The sequence below is a fragment of the Cyprinodon tularosa genome, unplaced genomic scaffold, assembly GCF_016077235.1.
Source record: "Cyprinodon tularosa strain WSP-4 unplaced genomic scaffold, ASM1607723v1 ctg226, whole genome shotgun sequence".
NCBI lineage: Eukaryota > Metazoa > Chordata > Actinopteri > Cyprinodontiformes > Cyprinodontidae > Cyprinodon > Cyprinodon tularosa.
In genome coordinates, this window is record NW_024038844.1 from 786655 (window position 1) to 814457 (window position 27803).

Genomic DNA, 27803 nt, shown 5'->3' on the forward strand with positions numbered 1-27803 from the left:
GGTAGAACAAAACATTTTTAGTTTACTAGGAAACTGGTAATTTTGTTTTTACATTAGGTTTGAAACATCCATCTTCTTCTGCTTATCAATCAGGATAAAATTAGGGTTGGTGCCAAAAAGGTGGGGTACACCCTGGACAGGTCACCAGTCTATCACAGGGAAGCTTCACACCAAATTTATCAATATGAAGACATCAGAAATTGAAAAATATCACGGCCTGTGTAGTAAATTAACCAGTGTAGGATTTTCACTTTTAAACACACTTTCCCAATTAATTGTAGTTTTTGATCATTTATCAATGAGTTGAGATGTAACTGTAGATGATGACACCGAACCAATCATGGTTACTAATTAAAAACGATAGGAAAGACATTTAGACATTCATACCAATATTATATCTCTTAACCTTTTTTTAATTTTTAATTTTATCTTCTGTCATTGTTTAACCTGTATTATAACCCCACTTAAATATATATATATATATATATATATATATATATATATATATATATATATATAATCCATGTCCTAACTTTCCTGTATTATCTGTATATAGTTTTCAAATTTACTCTCTGTTTATAGCCGATACATACTTTCTGTGTACATGTAAATATTTATATCCTGTATAGCACTTCTGGATAGCTGCAAACTACATTTCCTTGCTTTGTACTTGTGACAGTTTAATGACAATAGAGATGAATTCTATTTTATCTAAACCATCTTGGAAAATTGGAGGAATGATCGTTTGCATGGTGACCTCTGATTCTCTTTCTTCATACGCATAATCTTATATATGTATGGAATCCACCCGGAGGCAGGAGATATTTCGTGTCAAGGCATGTTTTACCATCATGTTATCTAGATCTTATCAAAATGTAGCTACTAAAACTGTCAAACATAGCAGTAGATAAAGTAAACTAATTTTCACTTACGGATTTAGTTGGAAACATAAATTGTGAAACTTTTTAATATAAGTTTGTTTTTAGAAGCTTGAAATGTTTGACTTTGGTCAAATATTCTGGGTTTTGCTCCTCAAGCTCAGCTTTTGGTCCCTTCTTCCAGACATGCTGTGATGGAGGCTGATTCTTAGGTCTTCTTGATTGGCTATTGGTCATGAGACTTTATGATAGCAACCACAGTTTAACCAATTCGGCGGTCCCATTTGCTACCACGCTTTGACATCCTGGCTCATATTGAAACGTAGTTTGGAAGCATCTCATACATTATCCTTTTTATCCAGATGCTATTTTGTGAAGCACAGTAGTCCTTCCTAAAACTAAACACCCAAACATCATGATGCTGCCACCCCTGTGCTTACATCATCGATATGCCTCCTTTTTACTCAGATCTTATGAATGTATTTTTCTGAAGTCTATAAAAACCACAAAACATTAGGATTTTTTCAGATTTTTTTTTTAAGCAGTAATAGTTTATTTAAATTTCTCAGTCTATTGAAAAAAGAGTAAATATTTTTTTACACAAACAAAAACCCCCCAAAAAACAGGTCGTCTTTTCATAGTGTTTGTAAAGATATAGTGGACGATTTTCCCGAATTTATGAATAGACCCTCCCTCTCCAGTTTAAAAAAAAATGTACACATGCAATCCTGTACCCTCTTTCGAAAGGTAACTATTAAACATGTGCTAGAGCCCATTTCTCCTCGTGCATGCTCTGTTTAAAAGTTGCTGCTTGCATGGCTCATACTTGCTTACTTCCCAAAGGAAGATTTGCAATTTTTCCACTATGTCAGACTCACCACCGGTAAGTGAAAATGGGGACAAACACGTAGGACGGCTTTACGTAAACATATCAGCAGAATGATTGATTGACTTATTTAGATGCTCCACCCGGAAAAAGAACATCCTAGACAATACCTTTAAAGTTGTATTGGCAGCAAAGAATAAATGTTAAATCAAGCTAAATTAAAGACGAAAAGGCAAGGAATAATTTTAGTTGTATCTTTATTGTCATGTCATGTTATACGAGACAATAAAAAAAGAATAGAGGCATGTGTGTTTAGAAGATGTTTTCCAAACATATGATCCTGCAATTAGGCCACATTGCTTTTTTTTTTTTTTTTTTTTAACAAACAACCTCTTGCACATAAACAAAAGTAAATATGAAACCAAAAAATAAAATAAACTGTTCTTGTGTCACTGCAAGTTGTGGATCATCTCCTCCTTAGCGATGAGATGCGTGGTCTTGTTAACCAGGGACATGAGGGAGTTGAGCTTCTGCGACCAGTCGTTCAGCAGGTCGTTGGGATCTTTGGGCCTCTGAAAGTTGATGATGCCAGCGAGCCGGTCCACCTTGGCGTAGATGGTCTTGTTTACAACTAGGCTGGATAGAAACTCCTCCGATTCCTGGAAAAGTGTTTCAAGCAATGCATTATTAGTAGAGTTACTAAAAGCCCAGATTCTGAACATCAGACGGTAAAGTTGCTTTTTTTGATAAGCTTTAGTTGGAACAGATTGCTGAAATGTTTCCTTACATCCACAGAGAGGTCAAGCAGTCCAGCCATCCTTTTCATTGTGATTCGGGTGTAATATTTGGCCATTATTCTAATGTTCTGTGGGATGAAAAGTAGCGTAATTAGGAGCATTACAAGCTAAAATCCACACTAATATCCAGGGAGGCATGTTTAGAGTATTGCAGCAAAGATGTGGGAGCTCATACGACGGGTTTCATTTCTTCTAATTCTCTCTACCGTTTAATATGGAGAGAAATCTCCGACATTATTGAAAGCAGATAACATGTTTAAAACAAAACATAAAATAAAGGACATTTGAAGAAAATACTTTTTAAACAATGGGACATTAAATTTCTAAAAAAATAAAAAAAGTTTGTGTATGCAGAAGTTCAACTAATATTTTTACAGCTTGCCTTTTTTTTCTCTTTTCATTTTTTTTTTTATTTGGGGTAAGTTTTTTCCCCAATTATTTTTCAAAGTATTTTTCAGATTTAATTTATTTCTTTATTTTCAGATTTCCTTTATCCCAAATTTTTTTGAGGAGTCCGAGTTTCAGAAATTAGTTCTGCATGGATGATAGAAACAAAATTTTTATGGGTCCGCCTGCAGACCATCCAGCATATTTAGCTTGATTTTATCTATTATTCTGCAACAGAAAAAAAAGAAAAACTTGTTCCTTATAGCTGCCCTATGTCAACATATACCCATCCCTGCAGCTCCTGAACTATGTCTGTATGTAACATGATAGGTGATGGTTGGGCCCTCAGATTGAAGGGGAAAAACAAGTGCTCATAATACTGGAAATGCAATAAAACTCAACATAGAAAAAGTACTTATTAGGTGTAACTGCCAAGTTTTTGGATGGACTCCTGTGTGACTTACATGTTCCACCACTCTGTTCTTAAGGTCCTTCCACCTTTTTTCTCCATCCTCTGAATATGAGAAGACGTCTGTTGCCGGGCTGTCAGTCGAGCCTTCCCTCAGCTCCTTCCCATAATCCTCCACCAAGGCGGCCCAGCGCATAAGCTCCATAGTGGTAAACTGCTTCAGAAGGTCCCTGGGAATACAGGATGGATAACATGAAACCACACCTCCAGCAATATTTTCCAGCCAATTAAATCTAAATCAAACTTTTGACTCTTAGCCTCAGAGCTGTATGGATTTAAAATGGAGTCAAAAGGAAATGGGACGCCTAAGATCGTCTTACTTGTATTTAGGGATTTCTTCCAGTTTCTTGTCAGCGCTGATTCTGTGGACAAGGTCTGACTGTTCGTTGTCATAAGGGGACAGGATGACGTACAGCACCACGCTCTTCAGGGCCTGCAACCAAAAATGCTTTTAATAGTTTTCTTCCTATTTCACAAAACATGGGATCCATTCTTAGATTACATTGGCATAGAGTGCACAGACTATACAGAAGGGACTCGATGGACTTATCTGGTCTAAGATTCCTGGAGAGGACCATACTTGAGTGTGTATTCAACCAATTATTAGTCACACTAATGCCTGGATATCTGCTTATGTATCCTTTTAATTTCAGATTAATTAATCTGAGCTTTAATGTTGTTACATGTTTTTTTTGTTTTGTTTTTTCTTTCTGTACTATCCGTACTCTATTATTCTTTTTTTAACATATCGTTTTAGGTTTTCCTGATTTTGTTTTATTTATTGACTTACTTTTTTATTTTTCCTGTCTTTCACTGTGTGGGGTTTTTGTTGCCTGTATAAGTTGAAAAATGTAATAAAGATTTGTAAAAAAAAAAAAAAAAAAAAAAAAAAAAAAAAAAAAGTTTCCATCCAGGCAGGGAATAAAAAAGAAAAAAAAAATACAAAAACAAAACCCAGATTGCAGTTTGTAACATCGGCAGAAACTACAGTTATCTGACCGCAGCATTGGCTTTCTTGCTTTATATGAAGTAGATGTGCAAAGCCAGCTCTGATTCAGTCAGAGCCATCAATATAAAATGACCCATTTTTAATCTAGGATGAGTTGATTGTTATGTTAATTTGCCACATTCTCATAAAACATAATTCTGTCAAGACGCTCCTGCTTAAACTTTCCAAGAAAATCTACTGGACTTGGTTTCCAAGATTTGAAGACGTTTCGCCACCTCTCCAGGAAGCTTTCTCAATTCAAATGTCTGGATCCGTGAGTCTTGTATAGACAAGGCCTTGTATTGCTTGGAAACATGCAAATTTACGGAACGACTATGACCTGGATGACTGAGAATCTTCATCAGCATATTTTCCAAGAAAACAAACAAATTCAATATTCTTTCTAAGTTAAAGTGCAAAACAAATTCCCCTCAGAAACAACAATCTGCCTTAAAACATCCAGTCTGTACCTGCTGCCACTTGCTGCTATCCTCCAGGATGCAGGGGGTGTCATAAATGGCCTTGTAGTGCTTACAAATCGACAGGTAGGACCCCTCGTGCTGGTCCACCTGAATCATCAGGTCATAATACTTCAACTTCAGCTCCTAGGAAGGCAAAAGGACAAAAATGAGCTAAATGAAGAACAGCTTCTGAAGTGTTTCCATGAAAAGAGAAACTGATGGCATCTCTTACCTCACTCCCTTCCTCCTGAAAGAACTTGGTGTTTATCTTCTTGCTGATGATCTGGGTGCGGATGTAATCTTTGACAGCGATGCAGAGCCTCATCTGTTCCAGGATAAACTCCGCCTTTTCCTTCTTCTCCATCGAGCCATACGTCTCCACCTAGGTAGCAAAAAAAACAAAACAAAAAACAAACAACATAAAATCTCGGTAGTTTGGTCTGAATTCCTTCATGCACAGACACGTCATGTTCAGTAACGCTTTCTGTACATTTCCTCCCATTAAAAAGGTAGAATTGTTCCTCACCTGCAGCTCCTGCAGAATGGCAGCGGCCTCTTTGACGTCCCCACTCTGCTCTTTGATGTTCGCCAGCGTCTTTGTTAGCCTGGCACGCTCGATCTCTACGTAGATCTATTACAACAATTTAAAGCATTACGCAGTGCAGACATCACACCCGAGAGTAAAAGAATCATAGCACAGAACCATTCAAAATGAGCAGTGATTGGATCGCCCTTCCCCCACCTGTTGCCACTGAGCGTCAGAGAGAAAATGAGCTGTTTGGAAATATTTCTAACAGCAAAAAAATAAAGCTATGATGAAGAAACTAAAGCACGTTATTACCTCCCGGAAAAAAACAAAAAATTTCTAAAATTCATTTAGAAATGTTCCTGAAATGTTTCCTCTCCTGGTCTTTCTTTGAAGGTAGCGCAGTATTTTGAACATTCAAACCATTCTGTTACTAGTTATTTCTATTAAACTGATAAAACAATTTAAATAATTTCCCTCGTCTAAATGAATTATTAATGAACTGTGGATCACTAATGGTTTGAATTATTATCTACTACAGCTTAAAATAAAATAAAAAACAAAGGTTTCTTCTTAGTATGTTTTCTACGTCCATATCTTCATTATTTACCACAGGCGTTTTAGGCTGTGGCGAAATCAGAAGTGGACAGAAAGTCGAGACAAGAAGCTGGCAGCCATTTTGACTCAGTGATGTAGGAAATAACATCTTTGAAATAAATTATGAAACTAGGTTTTCAAAATAATGCACTTCCTCATTTAGTAACCAGAGTAAAGACTTACTCCATTTCAGAAATTCAGTGGTTAAGTAGATCCATAAAATAACAAAAATAAGGCAACCATAATGAAAATGAATAAAAATCATTTTAGAAACATCTAAAAATATAATCCATATATAATCCAGGCCTCTCTTAAGAGAAGTGATGTTGAAGTTTCTCAGTGGAATCATTTGGAAAGAAAGACAATAAAAATTTAACAAAGACAAACGATTATGATCCAGATGTCTGATAAATTTGGTTAATCTCTAGTGTTTAAATTTCGGTTTTTATATTTGTATTTTTTATTGTAAAATTCTAAGTGTTGTGTTAATAGGTACACAATTTTAAGATCTGTCCAGGGACAACAGATGAAAAATAGCCTTTTGGCTGAATCTGGTGCATTTGCAGGAATGCTTATGAATGTACACCGTCCCTGTTAAATAAATCAATCAATCATCCCTCTCTACATCCAGATGTTTTCTCTTCAATGAGGGAACTATCGTCAGACCTTGCCAGCAGTCACAGTGCGAAGCGTGTCAATAAGCCTCAGCTTGATGCTCAGGTCAGTCACTGCATCCACGTACTTGTAGCATTCTTGCACCATTTTGGCCACAGCCTAAGATGAAGAGGAGATCAGGCAAGATGTTTAGGCGACACTCGGAAAAAGAAAACTGCTTGTTAAATTGTATATCCTTACAACAGAAAACATGGCTATATCAAAAAACAGTTTATCAGGTCTTTCTAATAATATTCTATCAAGAACAAATAACTTAATTAAAACTTGCATCATTCTTTTTTTTATTGATTCAGTTTTCGGGCTTATTATGTTTGGTAGAGAATTGGAAGGAAACAGCAGTGAGGTTGAAGAGATTCCTGACCTGTTTGAGCTGACTCCTCCTTTTAGTCAGTAACATGATGTTTTCATTCAGAGCGTCCCAGTCCTTCGCCTCATAGCACATCTGCACCACGGTCACCAGGATTCTGGATGTGGACACCATATCTGACGCCTGTAACAAGTTCAACCAGAGCCTTCTCATCAATAATGCAGAAACAAACTTATATTTCTCACCTTGATCAAGCAGCATTATAGTCCTGACTTCAGGTGGCTTGAATGTTTTTTTGGTAATTACTTGTTCATATTAAGCATCACTTGGTTACCAGCCTTAAAGTGTCAAATATTTTGAAAGCTTAATGAGACGGGACACAATGTTCCAGATTTGCTGTAAACAAAACAGCCAAATTTGGCCTAAAATTATCCTTTGTTTCCAAAAGGAATTGGTGTGTTTGAAAGTGTTTATTTTCATTAAGAAAATAAAACAGAGTTATAAAGTGGATGCAAGGAGGTGTTGCCTAGTGCTTGGATAGATTGTTGTTGTTCAGGACAGATTCTATTGAATTCAGTGCAGTTTATAAACTTGTACTGTTAACAGCTTTATACAGAACTGAGTTGGAAAAGCAGTCAAAGCGTCTTCCAGACTTTCCTCCTGCTGTTACTAGGGGCTCTAGGGATGCCCGAGAGACAGGCATCGAGTCCGAAGGCCAGATTCGTCGGCCGATTACGTTATAGCGCGACGCCAAAGTCTATTGCAGGCAAATGCGTCCTTTTTGCCCAATTTCAAGGATGGGTCTGGTGTATCCCATGTAGCCTTGGATATCCCAGGATTCATTGCGAGCCCAAGCAAGCCAGCTGCTCCATGCTCAGAGAAAAAAGGTACTTGGAGCCAAACAGAGGTCAATATTGGTAGTGCAGTTTATTATAATGCAAGTATGTGAATAGTTCCTTCTGAAATTAATGAAAATAGTTGTTTTAAATGGTTACTGAGTCAGACATGTGGTGGGTAATGTTTAATTCAGGGGTCTTTAACATTTTCCAGGCCAAAAACTCCCAAACTGATGGCGAGATGGAGCGGGGACCTCCTAATTCTATATATTGTATGAAACTGTGTTATATCAAACTGTTTCTATAGTTACTCTATTGCAGATGGAGTCATGTAAGGAAAGTTACATGCCACCATGCAATACTTTAATAATCCTGGGATTATTAAAGTATTTTTGGATCTGATTCCTCATTGATGGGACAGGTGTTTTGAATGAAACGGTGCCCACCAATGTGTGCATTGATGACTGAAAGACATCTTCTGCCTCCATTTATCTGTTTACTACAGTGTGTTGAATTCATGTTAATGACTATTTAAAGACATTTCAATTAGTGGAAAAAATTGCAAAAAAAAAAAGTCTAATCAACCAAAACTTTTGCAACCCCCATTTAGTACCTCTGTGGACCCCCTAGGGGTCACGGACCCCGTTGAAGCCCTCCGGTTTAGTTTATTGAAATGTTTTTATCTGTCACTGTGTAAATGGGTTTGGCTGACATTTAAGGAAAGATTTTAATATGTCTGTATAAAATATAAATCTGATATGGTGCTGCTGTTGAAGCTCCTTTAAAAATGTTAAACATTTTTTGCCTGCTTTGTGTGTCAACTCTCATGGTTGCTAGGCGACAGAGCGTACAGGCAGTAAAAGCCAGGGAAGGGTGGACCTGTTTGAATTCACAGTCAAAACTCTTCCTATCTCCTTATTTTCAAAGACCTCAAAGGATCCTGTCCAGATAGGGATTCCTCCTAGTGGGCACTGTCATGAACAAATGTTTGAACCACCTCAGCTGACTCGTCTCCATGTAGAAGAGGAGCATCTCTCCTGGATGGCTGAGCTCCTCAGCCTGTATCTAAGGGAGTGCCCAGGCACAAAGGAAGCTACTTTCAGCCACTTGTAATCAGGACCTTGTACTTCGGGTCGTTTCATTTACATAGCGCCAATTCACAACAGACATCATCTGAAGGCACTTTCACTGCTGCAAAGAGAATGAGATTTGGTCTAAAAAGTCTCTATTTTACAGTGAAAAAACAAATTTGACAGAAAAACTAAAATAATAAAGCTTTTAAACATATTTGACAGACAGTTAATGAATTTGACAGTACTGATCAGTAAACAACACAGTTATGTTATACTTTTGAACAGGAGCAGTCCACCATGTTGGCCCGGCATCATGCCAACACAACACCAGCTAAATAGTTTCATAAAATACAGTTAAACCTGAATTACCCCACTGAAGGATGATAAAGGATATTTTTAATCTGTTTCTCATCTACAAAGTCTCACATTTCTTAGAAGCAACAATTTTGTGGTTCTTTTAAATATTTTAAACGTTTATAATTTGTAAAGATGACACTCCAAGTACTAGACAAGTGTGTCACCTTGACAAATTATAGTCAAGGTGAATATAATTATAGTTTGGTTTAACCTCTTCTTTGGTCCAGATACATCTGAAAAAGCTGCTCCAGTAGTTAAAGTGTACCCGTATTACAGACATCACAATAAAAAAGCAGAAGGGCTACAGTGTCTACTGACTTCCTGTCTTCAAAATAAAAGTGTACTTATTGAAGCTGAGAAGCTATCAAGCTTAAATGGTATAATTAAAAATATTTAGAGACTTGAAATCCAAAAATAAAAGCTGCAACGTTGATGCCAATGAAGTATTATGACCAGACAGACACACATGACCAAGAATTGTTTGAGCAAAATGCTAATATATTTATATGAAAATTAATAAGAAATAATTCAAGATTTGATATGGAATTTAAAAGGCATTACTTTTGAGCCAGTGGAGAACTATGATCCACACTGATTTTGAGTCAATTGATCTCATGACCTAAAAGCTCTTAAGTAAAATGCTAACAATTATATATAAAAATAAATTTATGACCAGATTTTAAAAACCAAACTAACATATGTATATCATGAAGCCAATGAAGTATTATGATCACTATTAAATACTTATACTGGTCGCCTTCCACTTCATCTGAGAAAACGCCGCTGGGGCAGCAGTCTAAATATAGACTCCCAGGTCTCCCCAGACACCTTCCAGTTCTGCTGGGAGAAGCCAGATGCGCTCCGAGGCCTACAGACCTAGTCCCTACAGCATCTCCTGAGCCTTTCCCACTGTGACGTGCCTGGACCACCTCCCAAGCTCCATCAGATGTTCATGGCAGAGCCTCGCTACTCACTTTCTTTAGCCACTCAATTTTAATATGCCTACATTAAAGACATAAAGGGAGCTACATCTAAAGAAATGAAAATGCAGCAATACACGCAGCAGGAGGGTTTATTTACTGACTGAGGAAGGGAGAGGAGCCCAAGAGGACTATTTCTGTTTTGGGCTACGCTCTGGACTCTGTGGAGGTGGTGCCCGGTAGGAGGCTCCAATCCCTGCCAGACAACGGCGTTCACCCCCTGCACCAGACTGCTCCTTTAGCAGCTCCTTTAGTGGAAGACCTGTACATCCCTGTGTCTAATAAAAGAGCGCTACCGCAGGCTGTTCACCGCTGTTCTACAATACTACTGTGAAATAACCTTGTGTAATAACTGGGGCCTTAGTTGCAGCCTTAGAAATAATTACTGTACAATATTGTTGTACAATAAGAGATTGCATTTATTTACTAAACCTGCAAATACACTGTTTACACTTTGTCCCAATAGTGTATTTGCACTCCAACGATCAAACCTCAATGTACATATAATCACTTTACTGTATATAAGATACCATACATCGCTATTCTTTACACGCTCGTGTGTGTGTGTATATATATATATATATATATATATATGTAAATTAGGTGTGTAAATCACACCTATTCATTTTTTTCTTTTACCTTACAGGCTAGATAATTATTCAAATTTGATAGGAAATCAATGAAAGCTGTAATATCGTTATTCATTTTATTTGAGAAACAACATCAAATACCAGAAGTAGCAAAGTTGTACTCCACCTAGGCCTATGAAATCCCCATTAACTGAAAAATAACGCTTCTGTGTTATAGAATCTGAAAGGACTTGCATCAAAAAATATTGTTAATGGAAAGAAGGGTAGTGGCTAAAGGAAGCGAGGTAGGAGGGCAAAATATGTTTAGCGCCACCACAGCACTGGAGTCAGAATCCAGGAGCAAATGGAAAAAAATAGACCCGGAGGAAAAAAAAACAAAAAAAACATGAAGCGATACTCCTGTGGACGTATCGATGCATCGGCGCGTCGGCTGTTGGATCGATACAAAACTATTATTATTTACACCCCTAATATGTGTGTATATATATATATATATATATATATATATATATATATATATATATACACACACACACACACATATAATTTTGGTTTATTAGAACTGATGTCTAAAGTGAATTTCTACACTGGGAGATGAATGTCATATGTCATCTTAGCATCAGTGTGGGGTCACAATACTCCACTGGGTTCATTAGATACTCATTTTATTTTTGTATTTGAGATCTGTATTTTTAATACAGATTAAATATGAACATTTTAATTTATTAGCTTCATAAAAGTACTTTTACTTTGAAAGCAGGAAGTCGGAATAAACTGCAGACGTTTTCCCCTTCGTTTTTTCTTTTTTTTTTACTGTAAAGTGTGTAAAAAGTGTGCAATAGAAGTATTGTAGCGGTTTATCCGACCGCAGTGTAGCCGGAGCGAAGAACATGTTTTATCGGAGCAGGCAAAGGGTTTAAACTTAGGGAATGTCTGTCAAATACCCAACTTGACTGCGGCTGTCCACCAGTATTACTTCGCATGCTTTCACTTACTGTTCTGGTCTGTTTCTCCAGCGACAACAAGCTCTCGACAGCTTCTTGTAACTTCCCTTCCTGTAGAATTAAACACAATAACGAAACATTATTTTTTTTTTTTTCATGAACACCGCGCTTCCTTTGCATTATAGAACCATATAGTAACCTGTTTATTAGCTGCCCGCACACTAAGCTAACCTGAGTGCTCAATAGGGTTAGCATTCAGTTAACAACAAACTCCGTAGTTTGAGAGAAACTGAGGTGAGTTATATTTAATGGGTACAAAATGTAATAATTATTTGGGCACACGGGTCAAACAGTCTGTGCCAAATTACATTTACTCAAATCCGGGAAGATATTGTGTGCTAGCTTGAGTGCTAACGCAGTGATCGGAATCCACCATGACTCAGCCAGCGCTGGCCTTCCCTTCACAGATAACTTACTTTAGCCATTTTTTCGCACTCCGGAAGCCGCTGATCTACAGTGGAACTGTAGTCAACCTCCATTTTTACAATTTTTCCATCGGTTCTTTCAGAGCGATCCTCAGACATTGCTGCGATTTTTTAAAGGAACAAACAATTAAGACTCGTTCTCCTTGCGACAAGACTCAGCCTGACGCTATTTGTCTGGTTTAATTAACGAAGATGGGAGATGACCAATTAGAACAGAGAAGCGTGCGGTTAGTTTGGTGCCTGAAGGACCCACGGTTATTTAGAATTTCTGACAGGCGCAGCAAAGACAGCCCTTCTTCTTCTTCTTCTTCTTCTTCTTCTTCTTCATATGTAGTTTATCAGAAATAAAATCTTTAAGGTGCGCATCAGCGCCACCAACTGGTGTGGAATTTCATGTTTCGCCATGATTTACATTTCCAAGTGCTTTCAACATCAATAAATTGCATAGTCCGTTTTGGGTCTTTTAAATATCGTATCATATTTAGCATCTGTCTACATCATAACACTTCTGCAATGTGTCTGTAATGTGAAACGTTTCTTTAATTATTTCAAAAGCATTCTTTGCAGATGTCTTTAAAGTTCTAAAGTCGAACTTTATGAAATACCTCTGATCTCTAAATGCAAAACAAGACTATACAATACACAGAAAGTATATTTAAGTGTATAAAATTAATCAATAAACAAATGTAATTCTATCTTTTTATATAAAAAGCATCTTTAGGAGTTATCAGTTTATATACAAATGCTTCATAGAACACCCATAATTATGCAGTGTTGCAGGCACCTCATTATTTAGAGCAGCAATAGAGCACTTTCCAAAATGCCCTCTATATTTATTAAATCTTAATCATAACATCTGATTTGATACATTTAAAAAATGTAAGGTTATATGCAAATTTCACAGAATTAAATACAAAGAAAAAAACACAAAAGATACAGTGTATTATTATAATTGATATACATCTATTTCAAAATGTATTTATTTGATAAAACAATCTTAAATCATTATATCAGTATACTAAGTATATAGATTAGTTTAGAATAAAACAAGATGCTTGTGGTAGAACGATATAGCAAATTGTTTACTGAAGCTGGTGCACAAAAAAGTCTCACTTAGACACAGAATATATGGTGTGTGTCCTCTCAGGTGCATTTTTGTATAAACCATGGTGATGCACATTTTTGCAATGAAAATTACTTGGCTATCACTCCTGCTTGGAGGCTTATAAGATTCACATGCTTCAACGTATGCATCTTGTACGTTTTTCAGATTTGTTACTATCTGTTGAGGTTTTGATAGTTTTTTTTGTTGTTGTTGCTATTTTTGAGGTTTCAAAACAGATTGGAAGTTCTGCTTCATGCATAGCACAGCATTTTTGGTGATTACAGCTAGTGTTGCACCGATACCGATACCAGTATCGGACGGGGCCCCGATACTGCCCTAAAATGGTGGTATCGGTATCAGCGAGTACCAACAAATAGGGCACCGATTTTGAGAGCCATAAGTTTATTCAGCTATTGTCACCCACTCCTGGTAGGCAATAAAAAGTTCTACTGGATTCACTTTGTATTAGTTTTTTTCCTGCTTCACAAAGGTAGGCAGACAAAGCCATGATGGCAATTATTTTACATTATTATGGTATTGGTATCGGCCAATACTGCACAGCCAGGTATCGGGTATCGGTATCGGGGCCAAAAAAATGGCGCAACACTAATTACAGCAATAGAATAAAAGAATAGAACAAGTAATTTATTGGTTATCAAGGCTTTTAGAAGTCTTCAGCAAAATGAATAAAGTTGATTTTATTTATTATATAAATTGCAAGTAGTTCTACCTTACAGCAGCTTTTAGATTTGCTAATATATTCTTAATGTAACATAGAATTTAATATGTATATTACATACATTCAGATGAATGGATTTCAGTCCCAGTCAAATCTCTGCTCCTTCTAAAGCCTTCATTAGTTCAATTGTAATGGATGCTAATGAAATTAAATGCGCTGCTGTGGCTGCAGTCCACCAGCAGGTGTCCTCACCTTACCTGTATTGTACCTTTTCATTTAGTGCCGTGAAATGTTCTAGTTAGAGTAGACCAAAGAGGATAAATTACTGTTTTAATCACTTGTTAGAGCTACAAACCAGTTTCACCCCAAAAATGAACAAAGAACTGTGCAGGAAAGAAAACTTTTTATTGATGAATCCCTGGTTTAATATTTATTATTTTCTTTCATAAAATGTTCTGTTTTTGGGTGACACAGAGAACTAGCCTTCATGTTGACATATTTCTGCCTATCATTGTGGGACACTAAGAAGTTTCTCCAAATAGAAACAAACTTTCAATAATTGTCACATTTACTGCATTTCTCTACATCATTCTATTACATTCTACTTCTCTTCTCAAATTGAGCAGAATTTGATAGTGTAACTTCTAACTTTAAATGATCTCTCTAGGTTAAGCTGTATCACTGTACTGGAGGGGGCATCAGCTGGGCTGCCACGGTCAATAACTTCATGATAGAATTGGGCCGTTTTTTCAGTGTTTAGTCATGTTTCTTTCCTAGAAATATGGGCTAAGGGCACAGGTTTTACTGAATTAGTTATATTTTTCTTTTTTCTTTGACATGAAAACCATCTCTAAGCCTGTCTTCTTTAACTGTTTCTCCCATTGACATAGTGATGTGGGAAAACAGTATTCAACTATACAGTCCAGTTAAATAAACAGATATCAATGGATTTTACTCAGTTGGCATTTTATTTTACTTAAGTAAAAAGACAACATACAGCCCTTACAGCGTGACGTTCAGCCCTGTTTTGACTAGAAAGAGTGGCCAATGATGGAAATGCAGTGAAGGTTGTGTCAGAGTCAAAACACACTACTGACTCTTAAGTCAAACAGTAACATGTTATGAATAAACCTTGAGGAAGAATCTGGCTTGTTATGGGAATAAGTAGTTCTTGTCCCAAACACGGCTCTCACTCAGATATTTTGTGGCCTTGCAGGTGAAACTGACTAAAAATATTTTTCAGTAAGCAAATAGAAAACCAGAACTCTTCTGGTATCTGTATATATATATATATATATATATATATATATATATATATATATATATATATATATATATATATATATATATATTTACATAAATATTTGTAAAAGGGAATTAATAGGAGATAGATTTTTTTCCTACTATTATGGAGGTAGTTGATCTTTACATTTTCTAACATAGAAAGCACTATTAGATCAGTGCTTCTGCTTGTTTTGCATGTCTGCTTCTGTCTCCCTCTGCCTGGTTCTTCTGGAAGTTTCTTCCTGTTAAAAGTTTTTTTTTCTACACTGTCGCTGCATGCATGCTTGGAGTAACGGATTGCTAAGAGTCAATGACAAAATGCAAAGAAATGTGTACTGTCACCACTTGCTCACCCAGGAAAAGCATCCTGCTCGTCAATGACTGGATGGGCAGGTTTTCCTTAGATGGAAAACGTTGAACCAATCTGTCAGTATGCTTCCGATGAATTGTCTGTAGAGCTTTGAGATGATATGTAATGTTAATTAGCTCTATATAAACAAACTAATTTGAATTAAATTTTCCACAAAAGATGAGAGGAGCAATTCAGATGACAGTTTTTAGGTTCTCCGGCAATGTTTATAGTCCTTTTCCTGCAGCATTTTTGCAGTAAATCCTGGACAGAGGGAACAGAGAATCTAAGGATCTCTCTGGGATGAGATGATGATGTTTATTTCAGTTTCCCCAATACAGTTCAGTTTCTTCTTTGATCCAAAATGGCAGACTTCCTGTGGGGTTTGGACCATGGTTCCAAAAGACTTTTTGCAGGCACTGAGGAGTTACAGATGTGTACTAAATTATAATAGAGATTAGGCAATTTTACATGAATGGATACTGCAAGTTTTTACCCATCTTTGTATGAAGAGGCTTCTGCCTTTCTTGTATTTCAATTTAAACATTGCTTAATTATCTGAAATAGCCATATTTATTAATAATAAATCCAGAGTATTTTTTTCTTTTCAGGTTATTTAATTCTCTCTGGCTTTGCGGCATAACTTTAAATTAGCTTTTTTGTTCAAATGTCAGGTCTCAAAACAGAGGGACCCAGTATTCAGGCAAGACGGACAATGGGTAACTTCAAAAAGTGTTTCTTAAAACACTAACAGATAGGAGTAGCAGCAGCTAGGGTGTCTGAGGCAGGAAACACACATTAGATCAACGAAAACCTGACGGAGGATGATCTGAACGTATGAGTCACTAACCTGGTTTATAGTTCAGTCCGTGCCCAGAGAATGAGGAGGATGCCAGCCGGTCGACTGACAAGACGCAGCTTCTGCTACACAAAGAGTTCCAGATGCCGAAGACTTGAAGATAACAGAACTGACAGTAGATCAGATCCAAGCAGACGACAGCAGGCTGGATAATTGAGAGGGCGAAGTCAGGAGACAGATCCAGGTACAGTAAGCGAAGGGAAGCCTGAAGAAGTTCTGGCAAACAGATCAGAACAGGGACAGGCAGGTTCAAAGACAAAATGGGTCAGGATCAGGCAATCAGAACATAAACTGGTCACTCTGGAAATCTCTTAAACCAAAGGCTCAAGAATAATCTGGCACTGGTGACTGGGAGCAAGCAGTTTAAATAGAAACTGGGACAGGTGAATATAATGAGCATTAATGAGAAATTGGGAGGAGCTAGGCAAGAGAATGAAATGAGCAATAAAGCCAGTCATCAGCGAGAAGATCATGACATCAAATGATTTAATCATGCCCCTAAAATGTGTTTTTGCTGCTATCATGTCCATATTGTCCCCAATATGAGATGATAATATTTCAATAGTCAGTTCTATTCTGGGCTTATTTTACAATTTAAGATATTCTTCCTCTGAGGTATGCCTAGATTTAGTTTTAATCTCAGCCAGGAAAAATTATAGAAAGCAGAGAGTGGGGTACAGAATGTATTTTCTGGACTGGAAATTAGTGATAAGTGTTATCCAAACACACATGAATGTAATTTAACAGCATTTTTGGTTGTGAAGATAAGTAATCCCTGATTTTGATTTAAAAGACGTATTAATATCAATGTGATTTATTTAAATATAGCATCAAGTTTTAATATGTTGCTACAAAAACCATTATAAAGTAAGAATATATTTTTTGCTTTGTGTCGGTTTAACTCCTAGATCAGTTCCAGTCTAAAAACAGCAAACGTGAATTATATATAGTACAAATGTAGGTTTATACATTTGGTACTGAGGGTACCATTCAATGTGCTTTTAAATTATTTATTTGCTGTGATTGTGAACTGAACACAACACAGCGAGAACCGATAAAATCTGCCTGATAAACTGGGTAACATGTCTAAATCTGAGTAAAGGCCTATACATACCTCACGTTTGGCCTGCACGTCCGTATTTCTGTCCGTACGTTCTATCCGTTGACTCCTTCATACCTCCGTCCGTTGAGGTGCGCAATAACCCGTATTTCCTCTAGGTGGCAGTGCTGGGCGCCAATGATTCGTCATTGATCAAAACATGGCGATGGTCCAAGACCTGATTCTGTTGCATTCTAACCTTCTTTGTGATTTTGTTGACATTTTGTACTAAAAACTCAATAGCGCCCCCACCGTTTCCGGTAGTATTGCTCCGTATTGATCCGTTTCGTCCGTAAGCGTAAGCTCCCAATTTTCGTGTCAAAGTACGGGCGAAATCGACGGTTAGAACGTATGAAACAGTCCACACGTATCCGTATCCGTCTTTTACGTGAGGTATGAATGGGCCTTAAGGCAGTACAATAAGAAAAAATACATACAGACTTATGTCTTTTACAGCAGATTTATAAAAGAAAAATGACCAAAAGCTGATTTAAAAAAATCTAACGTTATTTCTGGTTTTGGGTTTGAAGCTTTTTAAGTTTCATTTGGCAATTAGGAGATGAGTAAAATTAATAATAACAATAGTGTAATTGTAGAAAAATTCAATGAAATGCATTTATTTCCATTTATCAAAATTGATTTATTTTAATAAAATGAGTTTTTGTGAATGAATGCAATGATCATTGTTTAATGTCCAACAATGTAGCGGGTCGAATTTCCACAAATTTGGTCAATTTGAATCACTAAGATGATACAAAAGAAGTCATCCTTGCTATATATATATATACATTGACTTAATTTCATGTGACATTGAAATAGTCAACAACTGGGTTTTAAATATTTGAGTTATTCCTTAGATGCCTGTTGTCACTAATTAGAATCATACCAAAATTGACACTAGTGCAACATTTTTTTTTTTCAAATCTACATCTGGTTGAAAAAGAAAAAACAACCATTAAAATTCTTTGTACAGTAGGGTATCAATTCAGGCATTTAGGGGTTAATACTTAAATTGACAGAAAACTGGTTTGTGTTTAAAAGCTTTACTGTATGATGGAAACTAGGCAGAGATAGTGTAGCACATTAGTTATTAAAGATGGAGCTGGGATCAAAATGCTGGGTCAGAGGACTTTACATCCAAGGCAGGAATATGTTGTGTTGAAAATATGTGCTGATGAGGCAAAATCCCTGTTTGTCAGCATCTCTACTGTAGAAACATTGGCACGGATTTTGCTGACTGGATCCAAAACTGTTAATTTGTCAATAAAGCTTTAATAAGAACAACACCATCATGAAAGCTGGACTGTCCTTAAGGAACTTCTTCATGTCCAGGCAGGTAAATATGGATCTAATGGGTGCCGCCATTCATTGACAACACCCTCAGAGCCACAGAATGGATTTTTAAAAGAGGTATTACTTTAGATTAGTCCCTGAGGAAAACACAATAAGATAAGATAAAGAAATAAAGTCAGCAGATTTATTTTAAACTGAGCAAGTCTTTAATCTGATAAATCATTAAATCTTTATCCAGAGAACATGATCCAAAAGAGTAGCTTCAGGAAATCTGGCACCAGTATTTGACAAATGACCATTTAACAAAGATAAAACAAACAAAGATGTTGTTTGTGTGAATCTAGTTGTGTAGCTCTCATTGATTAGTGGTTCTCCAATGGAAACAAAAAGATGAAGTGCCTTTGTAAGGGGATTTGTGCTGTTGTTGTTTTTCCATTTGGAAAAGTTTCAGCTGTTCTGCATGTAGGCACCTTCTCACTAAAGGAGCTGTCCTTTGCTCTGCAGGACAAATCAAATCATCAGGGCATAATTCTACTAAGAAATGGGCCTTGGTAAGAAACAGTGGTACTCCTTGCTAAAACATGTTGGTATATGTAGAATCCTTCTCTGTGAAATCATCTCCAGAGGTTCAAGAGGAGTTCCTAGAACAGAGCTGGCCTACATTATTAACTTGTTGAGCTTTTTTTGAAAGTCAGTTGCTCTGATGCTGTTACCCCAGCAGATGATGGAGGAAGAGATCACATTTTCCACAGCAGAATGATAGAAGATATGCAGCATCTGCTGCAAACACTGACAGGCAAGTCAGGAAGTACAGTCTGCTCTGTCCCTTCTTGTAGACTGTTTCACAGTTGTATCTCCAGTCATGCTGATGAAGGTTCTCAGTCATCCAGGTCATAGTCATTCCGTAAAAATTCAAAATATATTCGCTGGACTTGGTTTTCAAGATTTGAAGACGTTTCGCCACCTCTCCAGGAAGCTTTCATTCACATTTGAATTGAGAAAGCTTCCTGGAGAGGTGGCGAAACATCTTCAAATCTTGAAAACCAAGTCCAGTGGATATTTTTAGAATTTTTACGGAATATCTCCAGTCATGTTTTCCAGGTGAACACCAAGGTATTTCTCCTCCTCCACCACCTCCACTTCTTCTCCCATGATGTGAGCAGGGTTCAGTTTGTTCATGTTTCTCTGAAATCTACAATCATCTCCCTTATTTCATTGACATTCAGGATCAGATGATTGTTTCCACACCAGGCCACAAAGCGGTTCACCAGCTCTCTGTACTCAGCTTCTTGTCCATCTTTGCTGCACCCAGTGATGGCAGAGTAATCTGAGTATTTCTGCAGGTGACAGGACTCTGTCTGGTACTGGAAGTCAGAGGTATACAGAGTAAAAAGGAATGGAGAGAGTACCGTCCCCTGTGGTGCTCCTGTGCTGCTGGCAGCTTGATTAGACAGCTGACCCATCAGTCTAAGAGACTGTGGTCGGCTTGTCATGTTGTCTTAGATCCAGGCTGTTGTTTGTGCCTCCATCCTAGTCTGTGGTTTCTCACAAACTCTGAATACTGTTAAATGTTATGGAGAAATCAAATAACAGTCTGTCTGCATTTTCTGCATTGTCTAAATGACATTGGGTTTGTTGAAGCAGGTGTATGATGGCATCATCAACTCCAACTCCCCGGTGATAAGCAAACTGCAGGAGGTCCTAATGGCTGCTTGTTTGCTTTCTGAGGTGAACCAACAGAAGTCTCTCTAGGATAACAATGTGGGATGTCAGGGCAACATGTCTTTGATCACTGAGGATTGTTGGCTGAGGTCTCCCACATCACTGGAACTGTCTCAAGGGTCAGGCTAATGTTGAAGAGCTGCTGTAGGATAGGGCTCTGGGGCTCACACCATCAGGACCATGGTGACCTATTGTGATTCAGTCTCTCCAGCTGCCTCTTCACCTCACTTTCAGAGACAGACAGGTGAAAGGCGGAGGGAGAAGCACCATCTTCTGATCTTGTTGACAAACTCATAGAAGCAGGGGAGTCAATGGCAGATAAGGTGGATGCTTCTCTAATGACTGGACATTAAAAGAAGAAGTGGAAAGCTGATTTGGGGAGGAAAGAACTATCAGATAATTGGCAAGGGGTCTTTCTGCATGGAGTTTGCATGTTCTCCCTGAGCATGCTTGGGTTCTCTCCGGGTACTCCAGCTTCCTCATACCGTCCAAAAACATGACTGTTAGGTTAATTGGCTCCTCTAAATTGTCCTTAGATGTGAGTGTGTGAATGGTTGTTTGTCTCTGTTGTCCTGCCATAGACTGGCGACCTGTCCAGAGTGTACCCAGCCTCTCGCCCGTAGACAGCTGGTGACCCTGCTTAGGATAAGTGTGACGGAAATGGATGGATGGATGATGTCCCCTTTGCCAGAAAGCTTTGCTTTTGGTATCTGAAAGAAAGGCTTGTGGTGGATGACTGCTAACTTGTTAAAGGTTGATTTTTTCCCCATTGTTTTGTTTTCCATTCTCTCTCCACCTAAAGCTCAGTTTCAGATGTTTTATTTTGGATTTAAGTTTACAGCAGGGGTATCTGGAATTGTTGTTTGCAAACACAACATTTCAACACAAACGCTCACATTTAATCACCATATTTTGCAGCAGTTGCACTGACATCTGTTATCCATATCTGTGAAAGTTGATTTGTACTCTAATTAAACAAATTTCATAAAATGCAGCATAAACAGGTGTTAGCAGATTTTAATTTCTTAGGACGCAGTGATTCTGCTGCTTTATGTGTTTGTGGTCGATGTTCCTTTCAGACACATAATTACATCCTTAGTAGTTGATAATATGCAAATGGAACAAACTTTTTTTCTGCCTTATAAGTGACTTTGCTTCTGTTTTATAGTGTGATCCTGGGATATAATCAAATATTATAGCAGATTGTTAGAGCCCATCTTTAACACGGATCTCCTCACTTTTTTTTTCCTGTTTCTGTGCCATTAATATAAGTAAATACAAAACTCACTACATTATGAAAGTTACTGTTGTGGCTTTTTCATGACGTTTCAGTTATAAAGTTCACTGAATAATCAGTGCTGCAGGGTGTATTTTACATTTGTAACCTGGTTTTGTACCTGATAGTGATCATGCATTTATCAAATGAGCAAATGAAATTAAGCTCAGAGCCCAAAAAAAACCCCTGCATTGTTAACATACACTTTCTGTGTTTATTTGAATTAGCAATGAGATATCATTTTACTCTTGAATTTTGTCAGTGATCCATTAATGCCTTCTGGATGAGAGACATATTGTGATGAACGCCAGCAACCAGCGAGAAATGTTTATATTATAGAAGGGATAAGCAAATATTTTTTTGATAACCATAGAATTGAAAATAAAAGCAGATATGACCCCGGTAAGCCAATAATGTCATTAAATTGTCATGTTATATGTTTGGTTAAATATTTGAAGCACAAAACATGCATGCATCTGCTCTGCAATATATGGAACAATAGACTCTTATAAGTTATATGTGGCACACAGAGCTTATTTTAAGGCATCAAAACAGAGCTGTTAATGATGGTTATTCTAAAGGGTTCATCTAGCATTTAAGGAAGACAGTTTTTCTACTGCCACTGCAGTAAGCCCACAAACAGGGCATTACATCAAAATTAAAGTATATAATTCTGATTTGGCACATTCACAAATGCAGCCGAATAAAACAGATAGATGTATCTTTTCATCAGAAAAAAATTTGCTTTAATTATTAATTGACTCTATTGATCTCAGTCTCAGAGTGGAGAAATTTTGTTGGGAGCTGGAAGTATACATATATACATTGTGTGTCCATATATATTTCTACATGGGGTTTGCATGTTCTCCCTAAGCATGCATGGGTTATCTCCTGGTACTCCAGCTTCCTCCCACAGTCCAAAAATAAGACTGTTAGGTTAATTGGCTTCTCTAAATACTCTTTAGGTGTGAGTGTGTGTGTAAATGATTGTTTGTACTGTTTGTCTCTGTGTTGCCCTGCCATGGACTGGCAACCTGTCCAGGGTGTACCCCGCCTCTCACCCGTAGACAGCTGGAGATAGGCACCAGCACCCCTTATAACCCCACTTGGGGTAATTGTGATGGACTGGATGAATTGATATTTCACTGGGTATTTAATAGTAATTGCATATTATACATTGCACAAGTTATTGTAGTGTTGCATTGTAGAGTCTGGTGGTAGAAGGAATGAATGACCTGTGGTAGCGCTTCTTTTTATAAACAGGGTGTAAAGGTCTTTCAATAAAGGAGATGATCAGCTCCTCTACAGTCTGGTCCACCCCAGAGCGCAGGCTGGGACAGAAACGGCCTTTCTCACCAGTTTGTTCAGTCTCTCTCTGTTCTGCTCTGCGCTGATAGGGGCCCAGCAGACGACAGCATAGAGGAGAGCTGATGCCACCACAGAGTAATAAGTTTTAGGCAGGGGCCTGCTCACTCCATAGGACCTCAGCCTCCTCAGGAGGTGGAGGCTGAGGGTTCATAACACCGGGGCGTCTGTGTTATGAGTCCAGTCCAGTTTATTATTGACGTGAAAACCCAGGGCATTACATCAGAAATTACGTTTTGTAATTTTTATTTGGCATGTCCACAAATGTAGCCGAACAAACCAGGTAGACATATCTTTTCATCAGAAAAAAAATTGTTTTAACAGATTAACTAAAAGAGCAGGCTAAATCTGAAAAATAGTAGTTGTAGCTTGTCCAGCTAGAAAACTTTGAAAAGCTGAAGAAAAAACTTTTAAAAATAGTCTTAAAATTATATTCTTTTGATTAAGATGAGAGGCAAAATAATCATGACAGGTTCCATCCCCACAGCCTGGACTCCGGGTTCCTGAGGAAGGACTCCTAACCCCACTCTGCTCCCCAGGTGCCACACAATGGCAGCCCACTGCTCCCCAAGGGGATGGGTTAAATGCAGAGCTAAATTTATCCAGTGTGACATCAATAAAATTCAATAATTATTATGCTTTTTTTTTAAATTAGTGTTATCCTACATTAAACCTCAACACTTTTAAGGACATATAAACTATATATTTATTTATTGAAGCAGTTTTGTAATGTCCACACAGTGGTCCGTTGTTTGCGCAATGGAATTACAGCCTATGAGATGTTTGACACATTGAATACAGAGAAAAACCACAGAGTTGAGAGCAGTAGAGGTGCAGCAGCTCATGGTTTCACACCACCAGTGTTTCCATCACATCTCGCCTCGTGTCTCAGCAGCAGCTGTGGGAGGAAACCAGGCAGAGGAGGTTCTTCACTCGGTTCATTTTCCGACGCCACGGATAAATGTTTTTAACTAGAGCAGAGAGCTGCCTGTGGTCAGCACAAAGCCACATTTTTTGGAGGGGTGGAGGGGATGTTCTTTGTAAGTTTACTTTTCAACCTGAACTATAGCTTGAAAAGTAAACATAAAAATGTTTTATTTCTGCAGCGCTGAAATAAAAAATTTTAAAGAACAAACTGGACTTAATTCCTAACGGTACCTGGGAAGAAAATAAAACAAGAGACACAGGGAATCTATATCCGGTGTAGATTTTTCAAAATAAAGGATGGGAAAACGAGAATCAACTTTAAAAAAATTAAAAACAAGTTTCACATCTGAAGTAAACAGTATGAACAGTAAATAGCATGCTTATATGGGATAAGGAAAGAAACATAAAAGATGAAAATGTTCTGCTTTTAGCCTTAAGCCGTGTTTTAATGTAGGCCTATGAACTGGAGCCTGTTAGACACAGTGGGACTATTGGTAAGAGAGATTGCTGTAGGTTAGGGCCCTGTCACACCTTGCCGATTCAGCAAGCGTATGCCCGACGTCCCAGAATCTCCTAAAACGCTGGCATACGCTGAACTTTCTATGTATTTTCTTAATTTTGGGTGTATACATATATACATGTATATTCGTAACGAGTCCAGAACTTATGTCACACAGCAGCATAATACGTAATTAGTAGACATCGGTTAAATCTGCGCCCCTCAGGCGCATTGCTGCTCCGGCCTGCATTAAGAGATGTCTTTGATCGCGGTATTAAAAAGAAAGAAAGAAGGTCTGCAGTCACAGCGGATTCAGCTTCATGTCTGCTAGGAAGTTTGTTGGTCGTGGGCGTGAACGCAGGGCTCACCCTATGATGGGGTGAAGTCTGGGGGAGAACTGAGGGTTTCCTCCTGTGAACCCGCTTTTATCCCAAAACACTGCCAATACGCCATTATACAGTAGCTAGAAGTTAGAAACATGTTCAGCAGTTGTCTTTAACACATCAAATACGTTGATATGTTGCATTTCGTTGGTGAAGATTCTCAGTCATCCAGGTCATAGTGATTCCAAAAAAGTAAAAAAAAAAACAATCCACTGGACTTTGTTTCCAAGTTTAAAGACATTTTGCTTCCCATCCAGGAAGCTTTTTCTATTCAAAATGTCAGGAATAGCGTTGAGTTGGAGGCTTTATACAGTAGCCCATCAAAGCCTTCTTTTTGTTTTGAAAACACACAAACTGAAACGGACAAAGTGCTCCAACCCTTTGGAATGGGGGTCGTTTGGCTCCTTTTGTTAGCCTGCAATGCCCCATACTTGTCTATGTCTCTAAAAGGGGGGTTGTTAAAGAGAATTGTTGTCCTGGCTGAATAGGCCAGGTCTTCTGCTTCCCTGTAAAGGGGTTGGGGTTACGAGGACAGCGGGAAGGGATCAACTCCATTGCTGCATTGTAGGTTTTTGAAAGCAGAAATGTTAGTCCACCCCATTTGCATGCCGATTACGTCACAGCGCGGCACCGAGGCCTGTTCAGGTTGGAAAGCTCCTCAAATGCAGCTGTCTATTTGCCCAGTTTGAAGGACAGGTGAGGTATATTCAATGTAGCCTTGGGTATCCCATGATTCATTGTGAGTCCAAGCAAGCCGACTGTTCTGTGCTCAGAGGAAAAAGGTAAATGGCATAGAATAGTGGTGATAATTAGAACTGCAGTTAAATATGATAATTATTCATTTCAAATAATGAACTAAAGATGTTTCATAATGGGCTTTAAATATGTATAACTCCACAAGGTTTATTCATAACATGTTACTGTTTAACAAAAGTGTCTGTAATTTGTTTTGACTCTGACTACTTTCCATTATTGTACATAAGGGGAACACACTCTGTCCAGGCAGAACGGGGCTGAATACAGAGAGAAAGGGCTGCATGATGAACTGTTCTCTCTTTGCAAAGATTTTAGGCCAACTGAGTGAAATCCATCGATCTCCGTTCAACTAACTGGGGTGAATAGTTGAATACTTTTTTCCTACTGCAGAGGTATTTATAACATGAGCAATGTCAATTTAACAGTGTCTATTGTTTTGTTGCACAGACCTGGGGCCAGAACCCCTCTAGAACAGTTTGTGGCCTAAGATTGACTCTGAAAACAGAATACTGAATAAATTACTGATTAGCTATTAAATCTATAAGAGAAGGGATTACAACTGATTGCTTTCTTGGACCTATTAAATCATTTACTATTAGAGTTTATATAACAAATATTTAGAAATGAACCTGTGGCCATTTAAGCTTTTGCAGCTGCTGGTTATGTTTAATGGCGTAAATATCAGTAAGCAGAGACAGCAGTTGCTTATGGACCCACAACCTCTTAGGGGCCCCGTCACTGACACCTGGTTGGCCCCCTACGCAATTGTCGACTAGCATGTGTCTTTGCAGATGTAATGGTGAAGAGACTGCCTCGGGTCGCATTTATACCAAAACACATGCCAGATCTCACCATGATGGTGAGCTGTTTAAACACGACACCAATAGCAAAGCAAACAGTGCTACTTTTAATTACTATGTTAATAACTGTGTATATTTCATTTGACAGTTGTTAAAAAAAATACACTCATATAATATGTGGGGTTCGATAAGCACTTGGGATGTCTGTAACATGTGGTGGTGCGTTGTCACCAATGGTTGCATTCAAGGTGCACAGTCACTCTTTTTCTGTGTGTGATGTGTGATCAAATACTACTGAGAATTGCCTAATTGTATCTTCTTGGACGGTTTATTGAACTGTCGCCGTATCCTGAACCTTTATGACGTGTTGTACTTCATATGAGGCCCACCCAGATAGTGTTGCTTACGGGCCTATTGTTGTGTCATTACGCCATTGGTTTAGCCTGATAAACCAGACTAACTGTGAGATTAAATGTGTTATTTAGTCTAGCCCCGATGAATGAGACATCGGAAGATTGTTGATGAGAATAACCCGTTGTCTTTCAAACCATGTCTGTGCGTATTGGCCAATGAGTCAATTTGACCAACAGACTGACGTAGTAAGTGCGACAGAATGCTGGAGGGGAAGTGAAAACAAACAGCCTTTTGGTAAAACGGCAAAAACGTCCTTCTTAAAGATAAATGAGCGTAGAGCCTCTTCCTGCTCACGTTTCAACCAAAACCCCAAGTCTAATCGTTGAAAAACTTATTCCAAAGCTGAGTCAAATGAGAACTGTTCTATAGTTGTTGCAATCTTCCTTGTTGTCTTTCTCCAGCGTTGTGCAGCTTTGTCGTCACACCCTCAAAACAGCACCCGCTTTGCATCCAGAAATTCAAAACACATCTCTGCGTTGTGATTGGCCCGCCAGTTCTAGGGCCTGGGGCATTGATCGAGGCTAGACGACTCTCTGGCAAAAATGATTTAGGCCGCTGGCAGCTGGGGCTAGTTTACTAGGCTACCATTGATTATGTTTACTATTTATCCTACAAGAATTAAAGTCTATTTTAAAAATTAAGGTTGCTAAAATGTGAGTGATATAAAACGGAGTCAAATTCAATTTTCTCACTTTACTTGATTAAAACTTCTTTTTTTCCCCTTGATTGAACTGTTCACAAAGCGGCTCTAATTTGGAAAGGGTGTCCGTTTTTTATTTCCGTTCGCGCTCTCTGCAGCTTAACGGCTGAGCGCGGT

The 27803-nt window shown here is 38.0% G+C and overlaps 1 protein-coding gene across 1 annotated transcript; it reads right to left on the reverse strand.

The window, feature by feature from the left end:
* Window positions 1-1944: 1944 nt before the first annotated feature.
* psmd12 (proteasome 26S subunit, non-ATPase 12) lies at window positions 1945-12375 on the reverse strand. Its single transcript, XM_038286496.1, has 11 exons — window positions 12168-12375; window positions 11743-11802; window positions 6966-7094; window positions 6596-6703; window positions 5333-5437; window positions 5039-5188; window positions 4816-4950; window positions 3678-3790; window positions 3353-3527; window positions 2492-2569; window positions 1945-2363 (listed from the first exon to the last, which is right to left on the reverse strand). Exons 1-11 carry the CDS (start codon window positions 12273-12275, stop codon window positions 2154-2156), a joined length of 1371 nt encoding a protein of 456 aa, XP_038142424.1. The 5' UTR covers window positions 12276-12375; the 3' UTR covers window positions 1945-2153.
* Between the last annotated feature and the right edge of the window lie 15428 nt (window positions 12376-27803).